Source organism: Pteronotus mesoamericanus, unplaced genomic scaffold (genome assembly GCF_021234165.1).
Source record: "Pteronotus mesoamericanus isolate MK-2021 breed Mesoamerican mustached bat unplaced genomic scaffold, CSHL_Meso_final contig_220, whole genome shotgun sequence".
Taxonomy (NCBI): domain Eukaryota; kingdom Metazoa; phylum Chordata; class Mammalia; order Chiroptera; family Mormoopidae; genus Pteronotus; species Pteronotus mesoamericanus.
In genome coordinates this window covers 9,965,567-9,983,024 of record NW_026555091.1, presented here as the reverse complement: position 1 = coordinate 9,983,024, position 17,458 = coordinate 9,965,567, and the positions used below count along the sequence as shown (strand labels likewise).

General features: G+C 66.7%; 2 protein-coding genes across 5 annotated transcripts; both read right to left on the bottom strand.

The window, feature by feature from the left end:
* Window positions 1-113: 113 nt before the first annotated feature.
* POLD2 (DNA polymerase delta 2, accessory subunit) lies at window positions 114-6,847 on the bottom strand. 4 transcript variants are annotated; one of them, XM_054571302.1, is made up of 13 exons: window positions 5,436-5,466; window positions 5,188-5,271; window positions 4,924-4,987; window positions 4,100-4,370; window positions 2,797-2,918; window positions 2,551-2,674; window positions 2,237-2,351; window positions 1,928-2,126; window positions 1,594-1,674; window positions 1,316-1,473; window positions 965-1,092; window positions 694-795; window positions 114-333 (listed from the first exon to the last, which is right to left on the bottom strand). In XM_054571302.1, the coding sequence occupies exons 4-13, from the start codon at window positions 4,317-4,319 to the stop codon at window positions 179-181; spliced, it is 1,404 nt and encodes a 467-aa protein (XP_054427277.1). In that variant the 5' UTR covers window positions 4,320-4,370; window positions 4,924-4,987; window positions 5,188-5,271; window positions 5,436-5,466; the 3' UTR covers window positions 114-178. The 4 variants fall into 4 exon arrangements, with proteins under 4 accessions (XP_054427277.1, XP_054427278.1, XP_054427279.1 ...); XM_054571303.1 differs by lacking the exons at window positions 5,188-5,271; window positions 5,436-5,466 and adding an exon at window positions 6,745-6,847; XM_054571304.1 differs by lacking the exon at window positions 5,188-5,271 and having other exon boundaries at window positions 5,436-5,494.
* A 6,386-nt stretch (window positions 6,848-13,233) lies between these two features.
* On the bottom strand, window positions 13,234-15,336 carry MYL7 (myosin light chain 7). Its single transcript, XM_054571300.1, has 7 exons — window positions 15,328-15,336; window positions 15,016-15,129; window positions 14,805-14,880; window positions 14,470-14,574; window positions 13,989-14,067; window positions 13,813-13,861; window positions 13,234-13,335 (listed from the first exon to the last, which is right to left on the bottom strand). The coding sequence occupies exons 1-7, from the start codon at window positions 15,328-15,330 to the stop codon at window positions 13,234-13,236; spliced, it is 528 nt and encodes a 175-aa protein (XP_054427275.1). The 5' UTR covers window positions 15,331-15,336.
* Window positions 15,337-17,458: the final 2,122 nt, after the last annotated feature.

Below are 17,458 nucleotides of genomic sequence, written 5' to 3'. Positions count from 1 at the left end.
CCTTCTGAGCCGGGGGAGGGCAGCAGGGGGGAGACTTGGCCGTGTGCGCCCCCTCCACAGGAGGGGCTCGCCCAGCCCCAGGTCTGCCCAGAGATCAACACCCGTTCGTGGTCAGGCTTTATTTACAAAGACAAGCCGCCAGCGCTGGCGCCCCAGGGACAGCGGCTGGGGCCCCGCCTCAGGGGCCTGGGCCTCCCAGGTCGTCGTCCTCCGCCCCGAAGCCTGAGAAGCTGATGGGCTGGCACGCCAGGCTGCGCAGGTTCACGAGGCAGGCCGTCTGCGTGGCGCTGAAGTCCGGCACAGCCACCAGCAGCACCGTCTGGTCCTCGGGGCCTGCAAAGGAGCGTGGGGGGACCCGCCTGAGAGGCCAGCGAGGCCTGTCTCCCAGGGAGTTACCACAAGCAAATGGGGGTCTCACGTTGGCGCCATGGGCACACTGGCTGCACAGCGCCTTTGCATCAGGAAAGGGCTGCCCACACCAGAGAGGTCAAAGGCTGAGGGGACGCCGACCAGAGGTAAGCTGAGATCACCCCGTCGGCGGGGACGGCGTCAGCCCTGGTCGGCGCACTTGGCGAGCCAGCGCCAGGTGGGCCTGGGGCTCCGTGCGGGCATCTCTTCTGGGAGCCTGGCCCCCACGACGAGCATGTCCCCTGCAGCAGCCCAGGCCAGGGGCCCCCAGGAGAGAGAACACACCTCGGATCATTTTGGAGCCAAAGCTGGGGGTGTTGCCACAGAAGTAGACGTGCGGGCAGTCCAGGAAGATGAAGGGGTCGGTCTTGTAGAAGGGGTAGCAGCCTGGGGGAGGGCCTGCAGCTGAGTGTGGGCTTCGTCTCCCGGGCAGCCAGCGCGGCCTCGAGCCCTGGCGGCTTTACCTCAGACAGGCCCAGGGAAAACCCACACCGGGGCCCCCCAGCACCGCCCCGGTCTCTGGCCCCACCCGGCGTGTCGGGGTCCGGTCCGTTACCCAGGGTATCCGGGGCGGTGGGGCTGATGTGACGGACGCGCAGCGTCCACTCCAGGATCTCCAAGTGGTCCTCCATGCTGCTGTACCGGAAAATGTCACTCACGTTCTGTCCCGCTGTGCCCAGGAACCTGCAAGGCGAGGCACAGCTGACCCCCCGCCGGGTGGGGGGCGTGCGCGTGGGGCTGACCCCCACGCTCTTCCCAAAGCCCGCCCGGAGCCCACCGGGCACTCTCGTGGGGGTGTCCCCAGCCGCCTTGGGAAAGAGGCCAGTTGAGGTGGGCTCTCCGCAGTCCTGGACCCCCTAGCTCTCCCCGCCCAACGCCAGAGGCTGGCGTGTGCCTGTGCTGGTACCTGACCCCGTCGATAGAGGCCTGGTAGGGGTTGGTGACCAGCTGGAGTGTGGAGTAGGCGGTGGCCAGTGGGAACATGCAGGGGTGCAGGGGCTGCTGGGGGAGCGTGTAGTTGGTCGGGTCGAACTCGCCTGGCATCACGTCCACGGGCACCGAGGCCTGGAGGGCACGGGGCAGGGGGTCTCAGGGCCTGGTGCCCTCCGCACGGTCCCAGAGGAGCCCGCCCGCCTGCCTCCCGGTGCCCTCCAGGCGCCCCCGCCCCGCCAGCCCCCAGCGCACACTCAGCTGCAGGAGGATCTCGTCCAGCATCTTGACGGCCTCCACGCTGGCTGCCTGGGTTTTCTTGGTCAGGTACTTGGCCTAGGAGTAGAGCCCACACGCGCTGTGAGGCCCCGGGCACGCGGCGGCCCAGGGGGACGCTGCGCCCCTGACCCGGACCCCCGGGCTGGGAGCAGAGCCAAGCCCTCCCCGCGGGGGCGGGAAGCGGGGCCGGAGCCAGGCCGGGCCCCACGCACAGGCGGTCCCAGCACTGCAGCCAGCGCTGCCCACCAGGCCCGGGGACCCTGCCCCTGATGCAGGGGGTGGAGGGGCTGCGAGGCAGGTGGGCGCGCACCTTGTTGATGGAGTCCCTGCTCTGGGTGCTGTGGCTGAGGAGGTTCCCGGCGAGGATGACCCGGGCGATGCGGGCGGCGCTGCACTGCTCCCCCTCGTCCCCCAGCTGCCCCGTCACCGCGTCCACCAGCAGCTGGGTGCCCAGCAGGCTCTCGCCCCCGCCTCCACCCAGGCCCAGACCGGACACCAGCAGCACAAACCTGCAGGAGAAGTCGGGGACCTCCTGGGGCCGCCGCAGCAGACGGCCGCCCCAGGTGGGCCACACGGAGCCGCCGGGACCGTGCTGCCCGGGGCCCGGGCACCTGCTCACCTGTCCAGGTCAAGGGGGGGCGCCGGCGTCTGAGGTGCGAGCCCCGCGAAGCAGTGGTCCTCCACCAGGAACCGGCCATCGTCCCCCACGGCGCCCAGCACGGCCAGCACCGTCCCTGGGGACAGCAGCGTCAGGCCCGGGGGTGCGGGGGGCCCAAGGGACCGCCTCTGTCCTCACGCACACGGCCAAGCCCGCCAGGCCTCTGCCGTGCTGGGGAATTCCCACTCAGGACCCGCTTCCCGGTCACTGCCTTCGGGCAGAGGGGGCAGGCCCGACACCTCCCACGCGGGGCGCCACCCCTTCCCGCTCCCCACCTGTCACCAGCCTGGACACGTCGATGGCGCCGTCCAGTTTGATGCGCTGCAGTTCGTCCTCCAAGACCAGCTCGTCGTCCGGGTGGATATACTTGCTCCGGGGAGGCTGGGGGAGCAGGTTGTGCTGGAACGCAGTGGGGAGAGGGGGTCTGCAGCCGCGGCCGCGCTGAACGCCCGGGGCCCGGGCGAGGGGCCCACGGGGTCCGGGGCCGCGCTCTGGGGAGGCGCTGCGGGCTGCGGCCTCACCTCCTCGCTGAGCTCCCGCAGGATGGAGGGCTGCAGCGGCATGGCCTTGGCGAGCGTGCCCACCACGCAGCACTTCTCCCCGGGCTGCAGCTCACACAGCTTCCTTACGCGGACGCCGCCTCCTGGGCACGCGGACAGGGGCTCAGAAGCCGGGCGGCCCTCCGGCCCCGCCCCCGGGCACCGCCCCAGGGTCCCCCGGGCACGACCGCCCAGGGCCGCCTCTGCTGCAGGGAGAGGGCGCCGAGGGCGCCGGGCCCCTGGGCCTTCAGGGTCCCTCAGCCCCAGGATGACGGGGCTGCTGGAGGGGGGTGGGCCCGGGGTGGGTCCTCCTAAGAGAGGCAGACGTGCACGGAAGACGACACGGGGACAGTGCCGAGACCGCAGCGACGGGGCCCCGAGCCCAGAACGCCAGGAGCTGGAAGCGGCGGGAAGGACCCTCCCCTGGAGCCTTCGTGCGGGTGCAGGCCTGTCGACACCGGCATCTCAGACTCACGGCCGCACGGCTGGGAGGGAACCGGCGTCGGCTTAAGGCACCCAGTTCGTGGCTGTTGTTACCGCAGCCACGGGGGACAATGGACTGTCACCTCGCTCACAGCTAAATCATCGCACTGATTCCTAGAGAGAGGTCTGCCGTGTCTCGACACAGCCCTGTTCCTTTAAGAGTTTGGATTCTTTTAAACACCCCACAAATGCTACATCCTCTGGAAACAGAGATCCCCCCAAATCAAACCACACCCCCACCCACCCCGTCCTGCTCCCTGTAGAGCTGGGGTGCCCGGGGCCCCGGGACACCACAGGGTAAGCACCAGGGACGCACGAGAACAAGGCTGGCTCCTGGGGGTGACTGAGGCACGGAGGGTGCGAGTCGCCGAGGGCCCAGGGCTTTGTCAGGCGGCCCCGCCTGCCTGGAATAACCGAGAACACGCCACAGACCCGCAGCTGGGGAGCGGGGCAGCGCAATTCAGAACCAGGTGAGGCAGGCGCCAGCCCTGGACACACATGCCTGGTGCCAACGGAGCCAGGGCGGGAACGCTTCCCTGTGCCAGTGCAGCGTCACTGTCCCCGCCGGAAGTAGGCCCTGCCGCGCCCCAGCCACTGCGCCAAACCTGACTTCACACCCAGCACCTCCTTCATTTGACCCTCAGAACTACCTGAAGGAGACACAGAGGCTTAGAGAGGCTGATCTCCCCAGGGTTACTGGCAGCAGGATAAACGGAAGGTCCCAGTTCCCCCAGGTCGCGCAGGCACCCCAGGCACCTTCTGGGCTGGGAGGGGGCCGCCCGTCCCCACACGGGTCACTTACCCCACCGCTGCTGGGCCCGGGTCACTAGGAAGGGCCTCGTCTGGATGAGGCGGGTGGCATAAATGTGGGCGTACTGCCGGCCGAAGCTGCGCTCCCCCAGCCGGAAGGGCTGTGAGGTGTTGGCGTACGCCGCCACGGGCACACGGGCAAAGGTGGCATTGCTGGCTGACGGCGGGCACAGCAGCGTGCGGGCCCTCTGGGCAGCCTGCTCAGAGAACATGCTGCGCTTGGGGTGCAGACCGCTGGGCCCGGGCCGAGGAGGAGGTGCTCCCTGTGAGGACACAAACGCGCTGCTGCAACCCCTGCCGCGCCATGGCAGCTGCGATCCAGGCGTGTCTGCACCGAGCCGACCTTTCGGCCCCCACAGGTCACCGGGGAAGGAAGGGAAGGGCTGCAGCCCCACTGGCTGAGGGCTGAGCTGCTCCTGGGACGCGGCTGTGTTGGACACCAACGTCCCACCCTGTAGCCTCTTCCAAAGGGGGAGAAAAGGAAAGCTAGGAACATGTCTCCCTCCTGCAGCTCCGGTGCCCATTGCTGCTCCACACCTCCACCTGAACAACTACCAGGATCTCAGATCCAACGCCCCAAATGAATCAATTAATTTCTCATCTGCCCTATCCAGCTGCCCGGCACCTGCTGCATCTCAGGGCAAGAGGCCAGATAAGCCTGTCCAAAATTAGCCTACTATTAAATAAGAATAAAACAAATGTCTGTCCTCTTCTCAGAACTCTCCAAAGGTTCCCCATTTCACTGAGATCTGCCTGTCCTCGTGTCTCGCACCCACCGAGTGGCTCCCTCTCCCTCAATGCTTGCTCACGTCTCACCTGCTGCAGCTGCAACCTTCCTCAGCACTCGGCCTCTTCTAGGTTTGTTTCCCCTGGCATTTACCTGCAAACAAACGGTATATTTTAAGTTTATTGCCTGCACCCTCGACGAGAACACAGGCTCCCGGGCAGCAGAGGTGTCAGCGCCTGACCCAATCCCAGCGGCAGCCGCAGCCCCCGACGCGTGCTGCAGGCTTCCCAGGGGCTCCCCAGGGCGCGCGAGGGGTGGCCCCGCCATGCACAGGCCCAGACGGGGTTCCGCACCGTTCCTCTTCTTCTCGCGACAGCTAGGGATGACTCGTGTCCGATTTCTACCGGGCAGATCTGGGGCGTAATCTGAATCTGAAACTTTCAGCCCAAATGTACACACTTGGGGGCTGCGCCCCGGCCGTAGTCCTGGATGGAGACCCGCCGGTCCCCACCCCAGCCCGCACTCTAGGGAAACAGCAGAGACCCCGCGAAACGACGCTCAGCGCGCGATCCCCGCGGGACACCCCCAGCCCCGAACCCACCGGTCCCCACGCCACTCCGGCCACTCCAGACACCTCTCCCCTCGCAGCGCGCCGCATCCGCCAATCTGCGCGCCCCACCCACCTATCGCTGCATTCCGCCAATCGCCGGGTGCCCTTCTGAGTGCATCATCCGGGACTCGCCGGCTGCCGCGCGCGCAGCATCCGCCAATTGGCGCGCCCCACCCGCCAATCACCGCCTCCCGCCAACCGCACGCCCCGCCCTCCGTCGTCGCATCCCTCCTATCCGCGCGCTCCACCCGACCGGTCCCCTTGCGCCTCGTCCCCGGGCACTGCGCGTGCGCGAAGCCACGGCCCCGTTCCCCGGGCAACCACCGGCGGGCCTGCCCCGGATCAGTGTGCGTCGACCGCAGCCTCCGTGGAGGCCGGTCCGTGACCACATCTTGCCTTGTGGCTGGACTGCGCCACCCCAGGACCCTCCGGGCGTCAGACTCTGCGGCGGCCGCCCGTGCTGACCCCAGGGAGGGCGCCCTGAGTCTGCTCACCCGGGGAAGCAGATGCTCCGCGCCGGACCGAGGCGGCCGGGCCCTGGGGTCCAGCACCGCGGGGAGGGTTCGGTGCGGGGGGCGGAAGGCCCTCCGCACGGGCTATAGCCCTGCCAGCCCCGTCTTCACCGCCTTCGTTGTCTGCACCGTTTTCCACCACCAGCGCCCTCCCGGCCGCCCCACGTCGGGTGCCCTTCCCCTCTCCACGGACCTACGGGTTCCTGAGCGAGCAGGGCCCCTCCCGGGAAGCCTGGCGCCACGTCCGCCGCTCATTCCCGGTCCCGTCCCCACCAAGTGGACGATGATAATGGATGACACACGAAAGCCCTTGCTATAGACCAGCCACTGTTCTAAGTTCTTGGCACATTATTTCATCTAATCATTAAATAACCTTTTGAAGATGAGGAAACTGAGGCACAGCAGATCACACAACTGTTGAGTAACAGCTGGACTCACACTAAGGCCGCCTGACTCAGTGTAACATGGGGGCTGGGCCTCCCCATGAACAGGGACGCCCCCAAGTTCAGCTCGCTATGCTCCCTCCCTGACGTTGAACAAGACAGTTGTCAACATCCGTTTGATGTTTGACAGGGCAGCGCAGTCGCCCTCTGAGGGCACGTGGGAGCCACAGTGCCTGGCTCAGGAGAGTCTCAGTTCAGCTACTTTCTGCGGGGGGGGGGGGGAAGGGGGCGGGGCAGGCGGAGGGCGCAGGCAGTGCGCTACGTGTCCTGAGAGCATTGTGTCACTGCATCTCACACGGCCCAGCGAGGCAGGTGCTGTTATTTCCATTTGGCAGAATGACTCACCATGGCACGGGGTCCTGCAGCCCGGAGGCTGGGGCCCAGGGTTCGGTCGTGGAGCAGTGCGGCCTCTCCCAGGAGCAGGGCTGCGGGCAGGCCTGTGTCGGGCACGCAGCCAGAGCAGGCACCGCCAGGGGCCACGCGAGGGCAGCGACGGACCAGTGTCATCCGCAGTGCGGGAGCAGGGGGGCTGACTCCACACCTCGGCTAACCCCCTCTCCTTGCTGTCGGCAAGGATGGAAAGTCTGTCTACGTGTTGACTTTCCCAGTCTCCCTGGCAGCCGTGTGTGCTGATGAGATCAGATCTGGCAGGGACCTAGGAGAAGTCTGGCAGTGCTGGGGGCTGGGCTTCTGAGAAACACGCTTTGGTGACAAAAGGGAGGGGCACAGCCTGCTGCCTGTCCACGTCTCTCGGTCGTGCACCCGGCACGTGGCAGTGTCCTGGAACGCGAGGGGACCCCGGAGAGGCAGCCTGGGACCGCTTAGCCACTGGACCAAGGCCTGCAGCTGCCTGCTTATTTCATAGCAAAAAGTGAACCCCATTTGCTTCTTCCACTTTGGGTTTTTGAATGTGAAACCAAAGATGTTCTTAAACGAAGCAGGTAGGTAGGTATATAAAAGGGCAAAGGGCTCCCCGGAGATGTAACAGAAGCGGTGCCTCTGGGGTTGGGCCCCTCCCGATAAGTTCAAGGCCTGGGTGGGTCTCCTGTGATGCTCCCTCGTGGGACTTTATTTTACATGACTTTATTGTGGTAAAATGCACATAGTAGAAGTGTCACCGTCTTACCCGTTTTAGAAGTGCCTGGTTTGTTGGCATTAAATCCATTCACATGATTTGGCGCCAGAACGTCTGTATCTTCCAAACTGGATCTCATTAAATGCTAACTCCCCTGCCAACCTCCAATCTACTTTTTGCAAAACCTTAAAAGATTTTTTTCAAGGATTTTTTAAATTTATTTTTTAGCAAGAGGAGGAGGGAAGAAAGAGAGGGAGAGAAATGTCAGTTGGTTGCCTCTCACGCACCCGAACTGGGAATCAAACCGATGACCTTTTGGTTTGCAGGCCGGCGCTCGATCCACTGAGCCACGCCAGGTAGGGCCGGCAAATTGACTTTCTGTCTCTACGAATTCGTCTGTTCTAGGACCCTCATACGAGTGGAATCATGCAGTGTTTCTTTTTTTTACCTGGCTTATTTCAGTCAATACCCTCAAGGGACGCCCATGCTGTGGCGTGTCTGAGAGGTCCCACCCCCTTTCACGGATGAGTAATATTCTGTTGTGTGTGGACACCTGTCTCGGCGCCACCTGTTGGCGGACACTTGGGCAAACAATGCCGCCGTGAACACGGCGCACTAACACGCACTCGGGGCCCTGCTGTTGATGCTTTCACATGTGCACCGAGCAGTGGAATCGCTGGATGGACGTGTTTAACTCTGTGAGGACCTGCCGCACCGTTTCCCGCAGCGGCTGCACCGTTTCGCGTTCCTGCCTCCTGTGCTGAGGGCCCCTGTTTCCCCACATCCTCGCCAGCTTGTTGTTTGCTGGGTTTTCAAATAGCAGCTGTCACAGTGGGTGTGCGGTGGTGTCTCCCTGTTGCTTGGACCTGCGTTTCCCTGGTGATTAGTGATGCTGAGCATCTTTTCATGGCCGTTTGTAAATATTTGAAGAAATTTTCATTTAAGTGCCCCACCCATTTTTTACAAAAGATTTTATTTATTTATTCTTACAGAGGGGTGGGAGGGAGAAAGAGAGGGAAACATCAATGTGTGGTTGCCTGTCACAGGCCCCCACCCACAGCCCAGGCCTGTGCCCTGACTGGGACTTGAACTGGCGACCCTTTGGTTTGCAGGCCAGCGCTCAGTCGACTGAGCCACACCAGCCAGGGCTCGCCCACTTCTTAACTGGGTTGTGTCTTATCTATTCTGGCTATATAATCCCTTGTCAGATTTGTGATTTACAAATATTTTCTCCATTCCATGGATCGCCTTTTATTCTGTTGTGTTACAGCCGAGAAATCATTGCTTCCCCACTATGGTTTCTTTTGAGAGTTTTATCGTTTTAGCTCTTGGGTTTAGGTCCATTTTGAGTTAATTTTTGTATATGGTTTTAGGGAAGGGTCCAACTTTATTCTTTTGCACTTGGGTATCTAGTTGTTTCTTCCACAGGCCTAACGATAAACTTGTGAATTTAGCGTGAAATAAAGGAAAGTAGTCTCCATCACCGAAACAGTCACCGCACATTTACCTGGGAGAGGTAGGGCGCAGAGCCGGGCCTGCGAAGGGCCAGGCGGGGGGCCTGGGGTGTCACTTAGGTGGCACAGCAGGGGAGAGGCTGGTTTGAATGGACAGCAGGACGAGGTGGTGTTCCCAGCAGAGGATGGGGCAGGGCTAGTCCAGGAGCCTCCACAGGAGCAAGACCGGGTGGCGTGGGGTGGCGCAGTGGACCAGCGTGAGCCGGCGTGGGGGCGGAGGCCTATCCAGGGAGTCTGGGAGCAGGCAGGGCTTCCAAAACCAGGCTGTGTGAGTTGTTCTTTGGTCTCAGGACAGTGGCCGTAGGACCAGGTGGCGGCCATCCCCGTGGCTGTGGGTGTGACACCCTGCCTGGGACGAGGCTTGAAAGGACGCCTGGGCCAGCAGCGCAGCAGCAGGTCAGGGGCAGGTGCGCCCTGGGTGTGGCCACCTTAAACCGAAGGCGGGGGTTACTTGGGTTTCGGCGACTCACAGGATTGGTGGGCGGTCAGAGAGCTGGGTTTGGGAGCGATGGGATGAGGCGAGGGACGCGGAGCCGGCAGCACAGGGACGACCTCCTGCCCGGAGTTCCCTGGCCTGACACCGGGCCTGGGACGGGGGTCCCAGGAGCTCCCTCTGACTGCTGGCTCGCGGGCCCTGGAGAGGCCACCCAGCTGGCAGGGCCAGTGCCACCCGCCTTCTGTGCGGCTGCGGGCTCGGCCCTGGGCCTCTGCAGGGGTGGGTGCCAAGGACTCCCCGGCCCCCATCGACACAGGCCAGGAGCCCCGGGGGGACCGGTGGCCCTGGGAAGGGGACAAGTGCCGGGCGGGTACAATGAGCCCTGTCCACCGCGAGGCCCTCCTTGCGGGATGGAACCAGAGAGCTGTGGGGAAGGTCCTGGGCCAGGCCAGCGGCCGGCGTCCTGGCTGCGGAGGTCCCCTTGGAAGCGGCGCTGGTGGGAGGAGCCGGGGAAGCCGGCTTGGAAAGGGGCTCCCGGGCAGGTCCGGAGCCAGGCTTGGGGCGAGAAGGTCTTGATCAAAGTCACAGAAAGCAACGGGAGGCGATTTAAGCAAACAGTGGGTTTCATTACAAGAGTAGAGCCCGAAAGAGTCTGGGTGGGGAGGGCGGCCCCTCCCCAGCTGTCGCCTGGCCTCTGGCCTCTGGCCCCTGCCCGTGTCCCCCACAGGCCTGCGGCCTCTGCTGAGTGCCTTTGGGAGCAGCGGCCACCCTGGTGCAGCCCCCTGGGGGGCCCGCCTCTCACGGCCGCCGCTGCTGCGGGTGCTTCCGGCCCGGCGGAAGCTGGCTGTGGGCCGGGGCGGGGGTCCTGGAGAAGGGCGGGGGAGGTGTCGCTGACCACAAAGCGGGAACAGGGCTGATAAGGTTCTATTTTGGAGCCGCGTGGCTTGCGCGTCACCAGCCTGTCCTGGTGGAGATGCTCCACAGGCGGCAGGGGGCCCAGAAGGAGGTCAGCGGCTGTTCAGTCCCCGGGGCGCGTTGAGGGCACTGGAGGCCAGAGCAGGGAGAGGCAGGGGCAGAGCAGGTGGGAGGGGGACCCGGTTCCCAGGCTCAACCTCCCCTCCTGTGCCCTTTCTCGGTGCCGGCTCCTGAGGGCAAGGCCCAGGGCAGACCCCGGGTCTGCAAAGGCTGCCGGCCTCAGCCGCCAGGAGCCCGGAGGTTCGTGACGTCCGCATCACTCGCCAGGCAGGTCTGTGCTAGAGGACACGGAGCTCCTCCCGTCCCGAGATGTCCCCGCGGCTCTGCCGCCTCGGACGGGCTCCGCCACGCTCCGAAGGCCCTCGCCCCGCTGCCAGGAGCCTGTGGGGCCGCCTTTGCGGGCGGGCGGCCCCCAAACCTGTCGGGGTTGCCGCTTCACCCCATCTGTCCTCTGGTCCCCCCACTGGCACATTTAGCCGCTGAGCTAAGCCAGTGTCCAGCGCAGACTCCGGGCTGGGGCAGGGGTGCCTGTCCGGCGGGGGCTCGGCAACCCCCCCCCCGGGGCCCCGGGGCCCAGCCTTCCCTCTCGGAGGAGAGGCCGCTCCTGCACACGGCACGGCTGAGCCTCTGAGGGCCTCGCCCAGCAGGTGCCCCCTCTGCGTCCTCACGCCCCACCCCCCGGCCTCTCCAGTGGAAGCATCTGGAAGGCTCATAGCCCAGGAGACAGGGAGTGTTTGGCTTATTATTTGCTAGTCTCTAGAGGGTCCCGTGGGATAAGACAGAGCAAAGTGCCAGCAGCGCCGGCTCGCACACCCTCCCGCCAGCACCAGGATTAGGCCTCAGCGGTGACGGTCTGGACTGGGGGGGGGGGGGGGGGGGGGGGCGGTGACAGCCCTCTGACCCCCCGAGGAAAGAGCCCAGGCCTCCCAGAGGGGGAAGCAGAGCCCAGGCCTCCCCGGCCAGGCCAGGGCGCAGCTTCAGAGCCCGCCTTTACTCTCCTCAGCGGTGCCAGAAAGAAAGGACGCCAGCCCTGCCGGGGGCGGGGGCGGGGGCAGCGCCGGGCCAGGGCCCTGGCTGGGGGCTGCAGGGCTTCAGGATAAAATCCCCAACAGCACAAACGGGTGGCACTTGCTGTGGCCCCAGCGCGCGGGGCCCGGCGGAGGCTCTGGCGGGAGAGCTTCTGACTTTGCTGGGACAGTAATTAAAGCGGGAAACTTAGGCACAGAAGTCACGGGGAAGGAAACAGATTTATTACTGAGTGAGCGTTGAACCGGAGGGTGCCCGTCACACGGATGGGGAGGGCCAGGAGCCCCCGCCCCGCTGCTCTCCACAGGGCGGGCCTGGTGCCGCAGGGCCGGGGGCGCCGCACCGGACTTAGGCTCCCGCCCCACGGGCCTGGGGGACGGGGCGCGGCCTCCCTTCACAGCGGGGGCCGCTGGCCTTCCTGGGGCATCCCTGGGACAGAAAACGTGGAGGCGTACTGAGCTTTGGAACGGATTTACACAAAAATATGAGGGCAAGGATGTGAGGTTACAAGTTTTCTAACCCTAAGAAAACAGAGGAAAAAGCGTTTCCTTCTTTTGCACCAGAGAGTGTTAACCTTCCCTTGTTTGCAGCCTGCACTTGCTGGGGTGGCCGTCCCCGCCTGGCCCGGCCGCCCTGCGCCCACGGGCCCTCCTGCCTCCCGCCACCTCCCGAGTGGCTGCATCCTCAGCCGCCCGCCCGAGGCTGGGCTGCCGCTGAGGACTTGGGCCTTTGCCGGGCGGGGCCGGGCGGGGCCGGGCGGGGCCGGGCGGGAGCCGGGTGGGACGCGGTCCTCTGCGAACCCCTCATACTGAGCACGAGCCCCCGGCAGAGGAGGGGGCCGCAGCTGAGAGCCGACGGAAGTTCCTCCAGGAGCCCCGGGGGATTTGGACACGGCCCCAGGGGTCCATAGGCTGGGACACCCGCTCAGGGACTCCAGGGGGGCGGGTGGGAGGGTGGTTCTCTGGCCAAGACTCAGGCAGCTCCATGACTTTCGTGGTCAGTAACAAGCAATAGAAAGATAACTCCAAAACTAGGGTGTCTACGTTGCCACTACAATCGCCACGTCCCTCGTGAAAATGAACACTGAGCCCCTGTCCCCATGCAGATGCCCTTCCCTGCTGGCCTCCGGGGGACGGACGGGGTCAGACCCTTGTGGGTGGGGTTTGAGGGAGCGCAGGACCCTCACTGTGCGGCCCCTGTCCAGACGAGGACCGGGGAGGGCTCTGTGTGCTTCCCTGTCACCGTGGGCACTCGGGAGGTTCCCAGTCCCCCGGCCCCCCGGCCCCACTTCTGCAGTGAGGTGGGTGGGGCGCAGCGGCTCTCTGCGGAGGAGCCCGCCCTCTCTGCGGCCGCCTGCCCCCTAACCCGAGCCCGCAGCCTGCGCCCCAGCATTCCCCTTGCGGGGGCCCCAGCCCCGCCCGGCGTCTGGGTGCCTCGCCTGCACCTCCAAGGCGAAGTCTCGTCCTCGTGCTTTCAGGCGGGCTCCTCTGAGCCTCGCATGGCCCCGCACGCCCTCCGCGCGGGCCGCGGGCCGAGAGGGGCCGTGCGCTCAGCGGTCCCGACAGCGCCCGGGGCCGGGCCGGGAGCAGAGAGCCCGTATTTCTCCCCCCAGAGGTCGGCCTCCGGCAGGCCGCCCGCCCCTCCAGCCTCGGTGTCCCCTCCGGTCAGCTGGGGAGAGCTGAGGGGCTGGCAGGGCCCCCGGCGGCCCCGCCCCGTCTGCCACAGAGAGGCCACCACGCAGGGTCGTAGGCAACGGTGTTTATTGAGGCGGCCGTGGCATCAGGGCCTGTGACTCGCCGCAGCCCCACTCACTCCTCTTTCTCGTCCCCGTGGGTGATGATGTAGCACAGGGACTTGTAGTCGATGTCCCCCGCCAGGTCCACGGGTGTCAGGGCGAACATCTGGTCCACCTGGGGGTGGCACTGTGAGAGGCACAGCCCGGCCAAGGGGGCCGGTGACCCTGCCCCACCTTCTGGGGCTGTGCCTTGGTTCTCAGTCTTTTCAGGCCCCAACCCAAGACTCTGAGTTAACGTTTTTTTGTCGTCTGACTTTGGGCAGCCTGGTGAGCGGGTGGACCCCAAAGGGGACCATGGGTCGAAGGGCCCACCCTGGCCCCAGACGGCGCTTCTCTGTGCCACTCCGCCCCGAGTGACGGACGCCCCCCCCCCCGACGCTGCCGGTGCCACTGGCTCTCACCCCGGGTGCTGGCACCCACGGCCCTCCGGCCTGGCACCCCCCCCCTTGTTGACGCCACGCCCTTCACCTCCGGTCTCAACAGAAATGGCCTCCTGCAGAGAGCTGGGCTCTAAGCCCAGGAGGACAGGGTCCCCGAGGCCTCCCCAGTGCCTTGCGGGGTGCGCGCCCCACAGAGGGGCAGGAGTCCTCACCTCGGCCTGGGAGAACTTGTCAGCCTGCGTCAGGAGGAGCTGCTTGAACCTGCGGAGCGGGGAGCGGGGGAGGAGGCTGGGGGCGGCCGCACAGGCAGGCTGAGGGCACCCGTGGCCCAGGTGGCTGTGGCTCGCCCTCCCCAGGGCCCCCCGCGGCCCGGCCAGCTCGCACTCACTCGTCCTTGTTCACCACGCCCTTGCCGCTGGGGTCGAACATGCGGAAGGCGCTGAGGATGGCTTCCTCGGGGTCGGTCCCTGGGAGGCCGAGGCGGCAGGTGAGCACCCGCGCCCCCAGCCTCCAAGGCTCCCCGGGAGGCACCCAGGGCGCAGCGGGAGCCTCCACAGCCCAGCAGAGGCGGGAGCGGGCTTCCCGAGGCAAAGCGCCGCCCGGGGCTCGGATGGGCCGCGACTGCCGTCTGGAGGTCGCAGGCTGCCCAGGGGCTGCGATGTGGGGTGTGGGGCTTGGGAGTAAAGGTGGGGGCACGTTTCCCCAACAGCTGGGGTGACTAGTGCCCGCGGGATGCAAAGGTCGGCCCTGCATCCTCTGGGTGGGGTTCTAGTGGGTCCGGGAGGGCCTCCGGCGGGGGAGGTGTCTGTGGTGTTCGGGGGGTCCAAACGCGCTGCCCTACGGGGGGTCCAGACCTGCCCCCGGCTCACCGTTGAGCTTCTCCCCAAAGAGCGTGAGGAAGACGGTGAAGTTGACGGGGCCCTTCCCCTCCTGCAGCATGGCGTCCAGCTCCTCCTCGGGGACGCTCACCTTCCCTGGGGGCCGGGCGGGCGGGCGTGGGTACAGGGGCCCTGGGTGCCCCCAGCAGGGCTCAGGCTGCCTCCCCTCCTTCCCGAGTGCCAGAGGCAGCTGTGGGGGGCGGCGTGTGGGGCCCCAGGTAGCCCCCCGAGGGGTGGGGGCGTGGGGGCGGAGGGCAGGAGGGGGCCTGTCCCCTGCCAGCGGGCCCGGGGTGAGCGTGTGGGGCTGAGCGGGAGGGTGCACTCACCCAGCTGGGAGTAGGTCTCCCGAAGGTCCGACTTGCAGATGATGCCGTCCCGGTTCTGGTCGATGCAGCTGAAGGCCTGTGGAGTGGACGGCACGGTCCCGACAGGGAGGGGCAGGCGAGGGAGTGCTGGCTGGTGGGAGGAGCAGGGACAGGGGCCCACGGCCTGCGGGGCTGGGGGGGGAGGGCGGGGTGCTGGCGGCGGGGTGCTCACCTCCTTAAACTCCTGGATCTGGGCTTGCTCGAACATGGAAAAGACGTTGGAGGAGCCCCGCTGGGCCTGCTTGGTGGCCGCGGCCTTGCCCCGGGTCCCCGCCTTCCTGCTGGCCTGCGATGGGGCGGGTGGGAGGGGTCCTCTGCACGGCGCCCCCGTGCACAGCCCAGGGCCGTCCCGGGAGAGCCCGGGCCATGGTCCCCTTCCCGCCCCGGGGACACCGCGCCAGGCTGGGCAGGCACAGACTCGCTGCTCTGCCCCGACCCCGAAGGGCCCCCAGGTGCCGCCCCCTGTCCCCCGCCTGGCACTCACCATCCTCGCTCTGTGGCAGCCTGGCGGCTGCGAGGGGCTCACGGCCCCTTTATGTCTCAGCCTTATCACCTGCAGCGCCGAATAAGGAGCGGGAGAGAGGACAGCCCCAAACTTGGCCGCCCGGGCTGGGGGAGGGCAGGGCCCCACTCGGATTCCAGACACATTCCAGCGACCCCCCAGGCCCCGGCCACGCCGCGCCCGGCGTCCGCCACGCGGCGACGGCCCAGGGCTCCAGGCCCCCGGGGGCCGAGCAGGCCCTCGCTGTCAACACTCCACGGTGCAGGATGAGCGGCCCTGTCACCTCCATCTGACCGAGCCTCCCGCAGGCCCAGCCCAGACCTGCCCAGTCCGAGAGTTCCGCCGGGGGCCGCTGGGCCTGGGGGGCCGCGGGTGGCTCTGAGGGCGGCCTGGAGGCAGGAGGCGGCCCTGGGCTGGCCGTGACTCCCGACGGAGGCTGTGTGTGAGGCGTTCGGAGCAGCGACACTGCCTGGACCCCGGACGGTCCCTTGGACCCCCACAGAAGGGGGTCATGAGCTCCTGATCCAGGCGACCACTGAGTGAGGGGCCCAGGCCACAGAAAGCCGGGCAGCAGGGAACTTTCCAGTGCAGGCGCGGCCCTGGCTGCCCCCTGCTGGAGCGGGTGGGGAACAGGCCGCCCAGCGGGGAGCGCAGAGGGTCTCACGCCTTTGTAGGAGGAGTGACTGTTTCACGGCACCTCCTTTACACGGGTGACGCTCAGCGAGCACGTAACACCCCCCGCCCCGGCCCCGGGAACTTCAGAAAGTCAACATAAGGTCCTGAACTGCGACACGAGGACGAAGGAGGCCGCCCTTCTGGCTGCCGCGTGAGCGCGCGCACGGGAAGAGAAGCGGTCGGGGCGCGGGGGCGGGGGCGCGGGGGCGCGGGGCGCCTGCCTTAGACCGGGGAGAACTAGCGACCAGGGGCAGCCACGTTTCACCGCAGGGCGGGGCGGGAGGGGCAGCCGGGGCTGTGGCTCGAGTCTCAACGCGGGCTGAGCTGCGGATGAAACGACTCGCTCCGGGTTTGCTGGGTGGTCGCTCTCACGGGAAATCGTACACGCGTGTGTTTCTACGTAACTGGGTTTAGGGTTTAGGTGTGGGCCGGAGGGGCCCCGCAGAGACCGACCTGAGACAGGACCAGCCCCACCCCGGGGCCTCCCTGGGGCGCTCAGCGGGCACCGCCCCCGTGGCGCCCCGTTTCTGCCCCCACAGCCCGCCTGCCGCTCTGCACAGCCCTGCGCCGCTGGCCGGGGAAGAGGCAGACGGGTGTCTCTGCACACGGCACCACGTCCATACACTGCCCCGCCACCCCGTCCTTGTGCACAGAGGTCGAACAACGGGGGGCCAGGCCACGTTCTAAAGTTTTAAACTTTTAATTAAAAAAACCACGCGGTCCCCAGGTGGGCACGAAGAGGCAGTGTGGCACGCGGGGTCTGGCGAGAGACGGGCAGAGCGCGGGCGGGGGGCGTCCTCCTCCTCCCGGTCCCGCAGACGGGGCTCGGGCGCTCCGTCTCCTGTACCTCCTGGGGGGGTCCACCCCAGGGATGGCAGCAGGGGAGGAAAGGGGCTGCCCTCTTCGGGTCTCCAGGGACCGCAGCCTCCACGTGGGAACCAGCCCCCTCCCACGGCACGCCCCTTGCCCAGGCAAACGATCGCTGGCCGGGCCTGGGCGGTCAGCAGCCCCTGTCCCGCTGAGAGCCCAGGCCCAGGTCCGGCCAGGTCCCTGGGGCTGCGGCCCCATGTGGGCTGAGTTTCCAGGGAAGCCAGGCCCCAGCAGGGTCCGGAGGAAAGCCCCTCCCCGGGCGGGGTCCAGGCACAGCAGGACCAGCTGAAAGCTCCCAGCGCAGGGGCGCAGAGACGCAACAAAGTCCAGGGAGACCAAGTCCCCTCCCGGTGGCTGATTCCAGCAGAAAGACAAAGACTTGGGGTCTCCATTCCTGCTCCTTCAGCCCCCAGCCCAGTTCGGGCCCTGGGGCTGCCCCATCGACAGACTCAGGAAGAGCTGGCCCCTGGGCCACCAGCCTCCCCCGTGGGCCCCCCCGGGCCTGGGTTCTCTGGGTGGCAGGGGCCGCGGGGCGGGAGGCAGGCCCGGCTCCTGCCCCTGCGCCTGG

Excerpts from the sequence above, each read along its gene's own strand:
- POLD2 (XM_054571303.1), bottom strand. The coding sequence starts at position 4,319 with ATGTTCTCTGAGCAGGCTGCCCAGAGGGCCCGCACGCTGCTGTGCCCG. Across the intron at positions 2,127-2,236 it reads CCCCCCCTTGACCTGGACAG|GTTTGTGCTGCTGGTGTCCG; the intron begins GTGAGCAGGTGC and ends CTTCTCCTGCAG. Across the intron at positions 796-964 it reads CACCGCCCCGGATACCCTGG|GCTGCTACCCCTTCTACAAG; the intron begins GTAACGGACCGG and ends GCCCTCCCCCAG.
- MYL7 (XM_054571300.1), bottom strand. Across the intron at positions 14,575-14,804 it reads GGAGACCTACTCCCAGCTGG|GGAAGGTGAGCGTCCCCGAG; the intron begins GTGAGTGCACCC and ends CCCGGCCCCCAG. Across the intron at positions 13,336-13,812 it reads ACAAGTTCTCCCAGGCCGAG|GTGGACCAGATGTTCGCCCT; the intron begins GTGAGGACTCCT and ends TGCCACCCCCAG.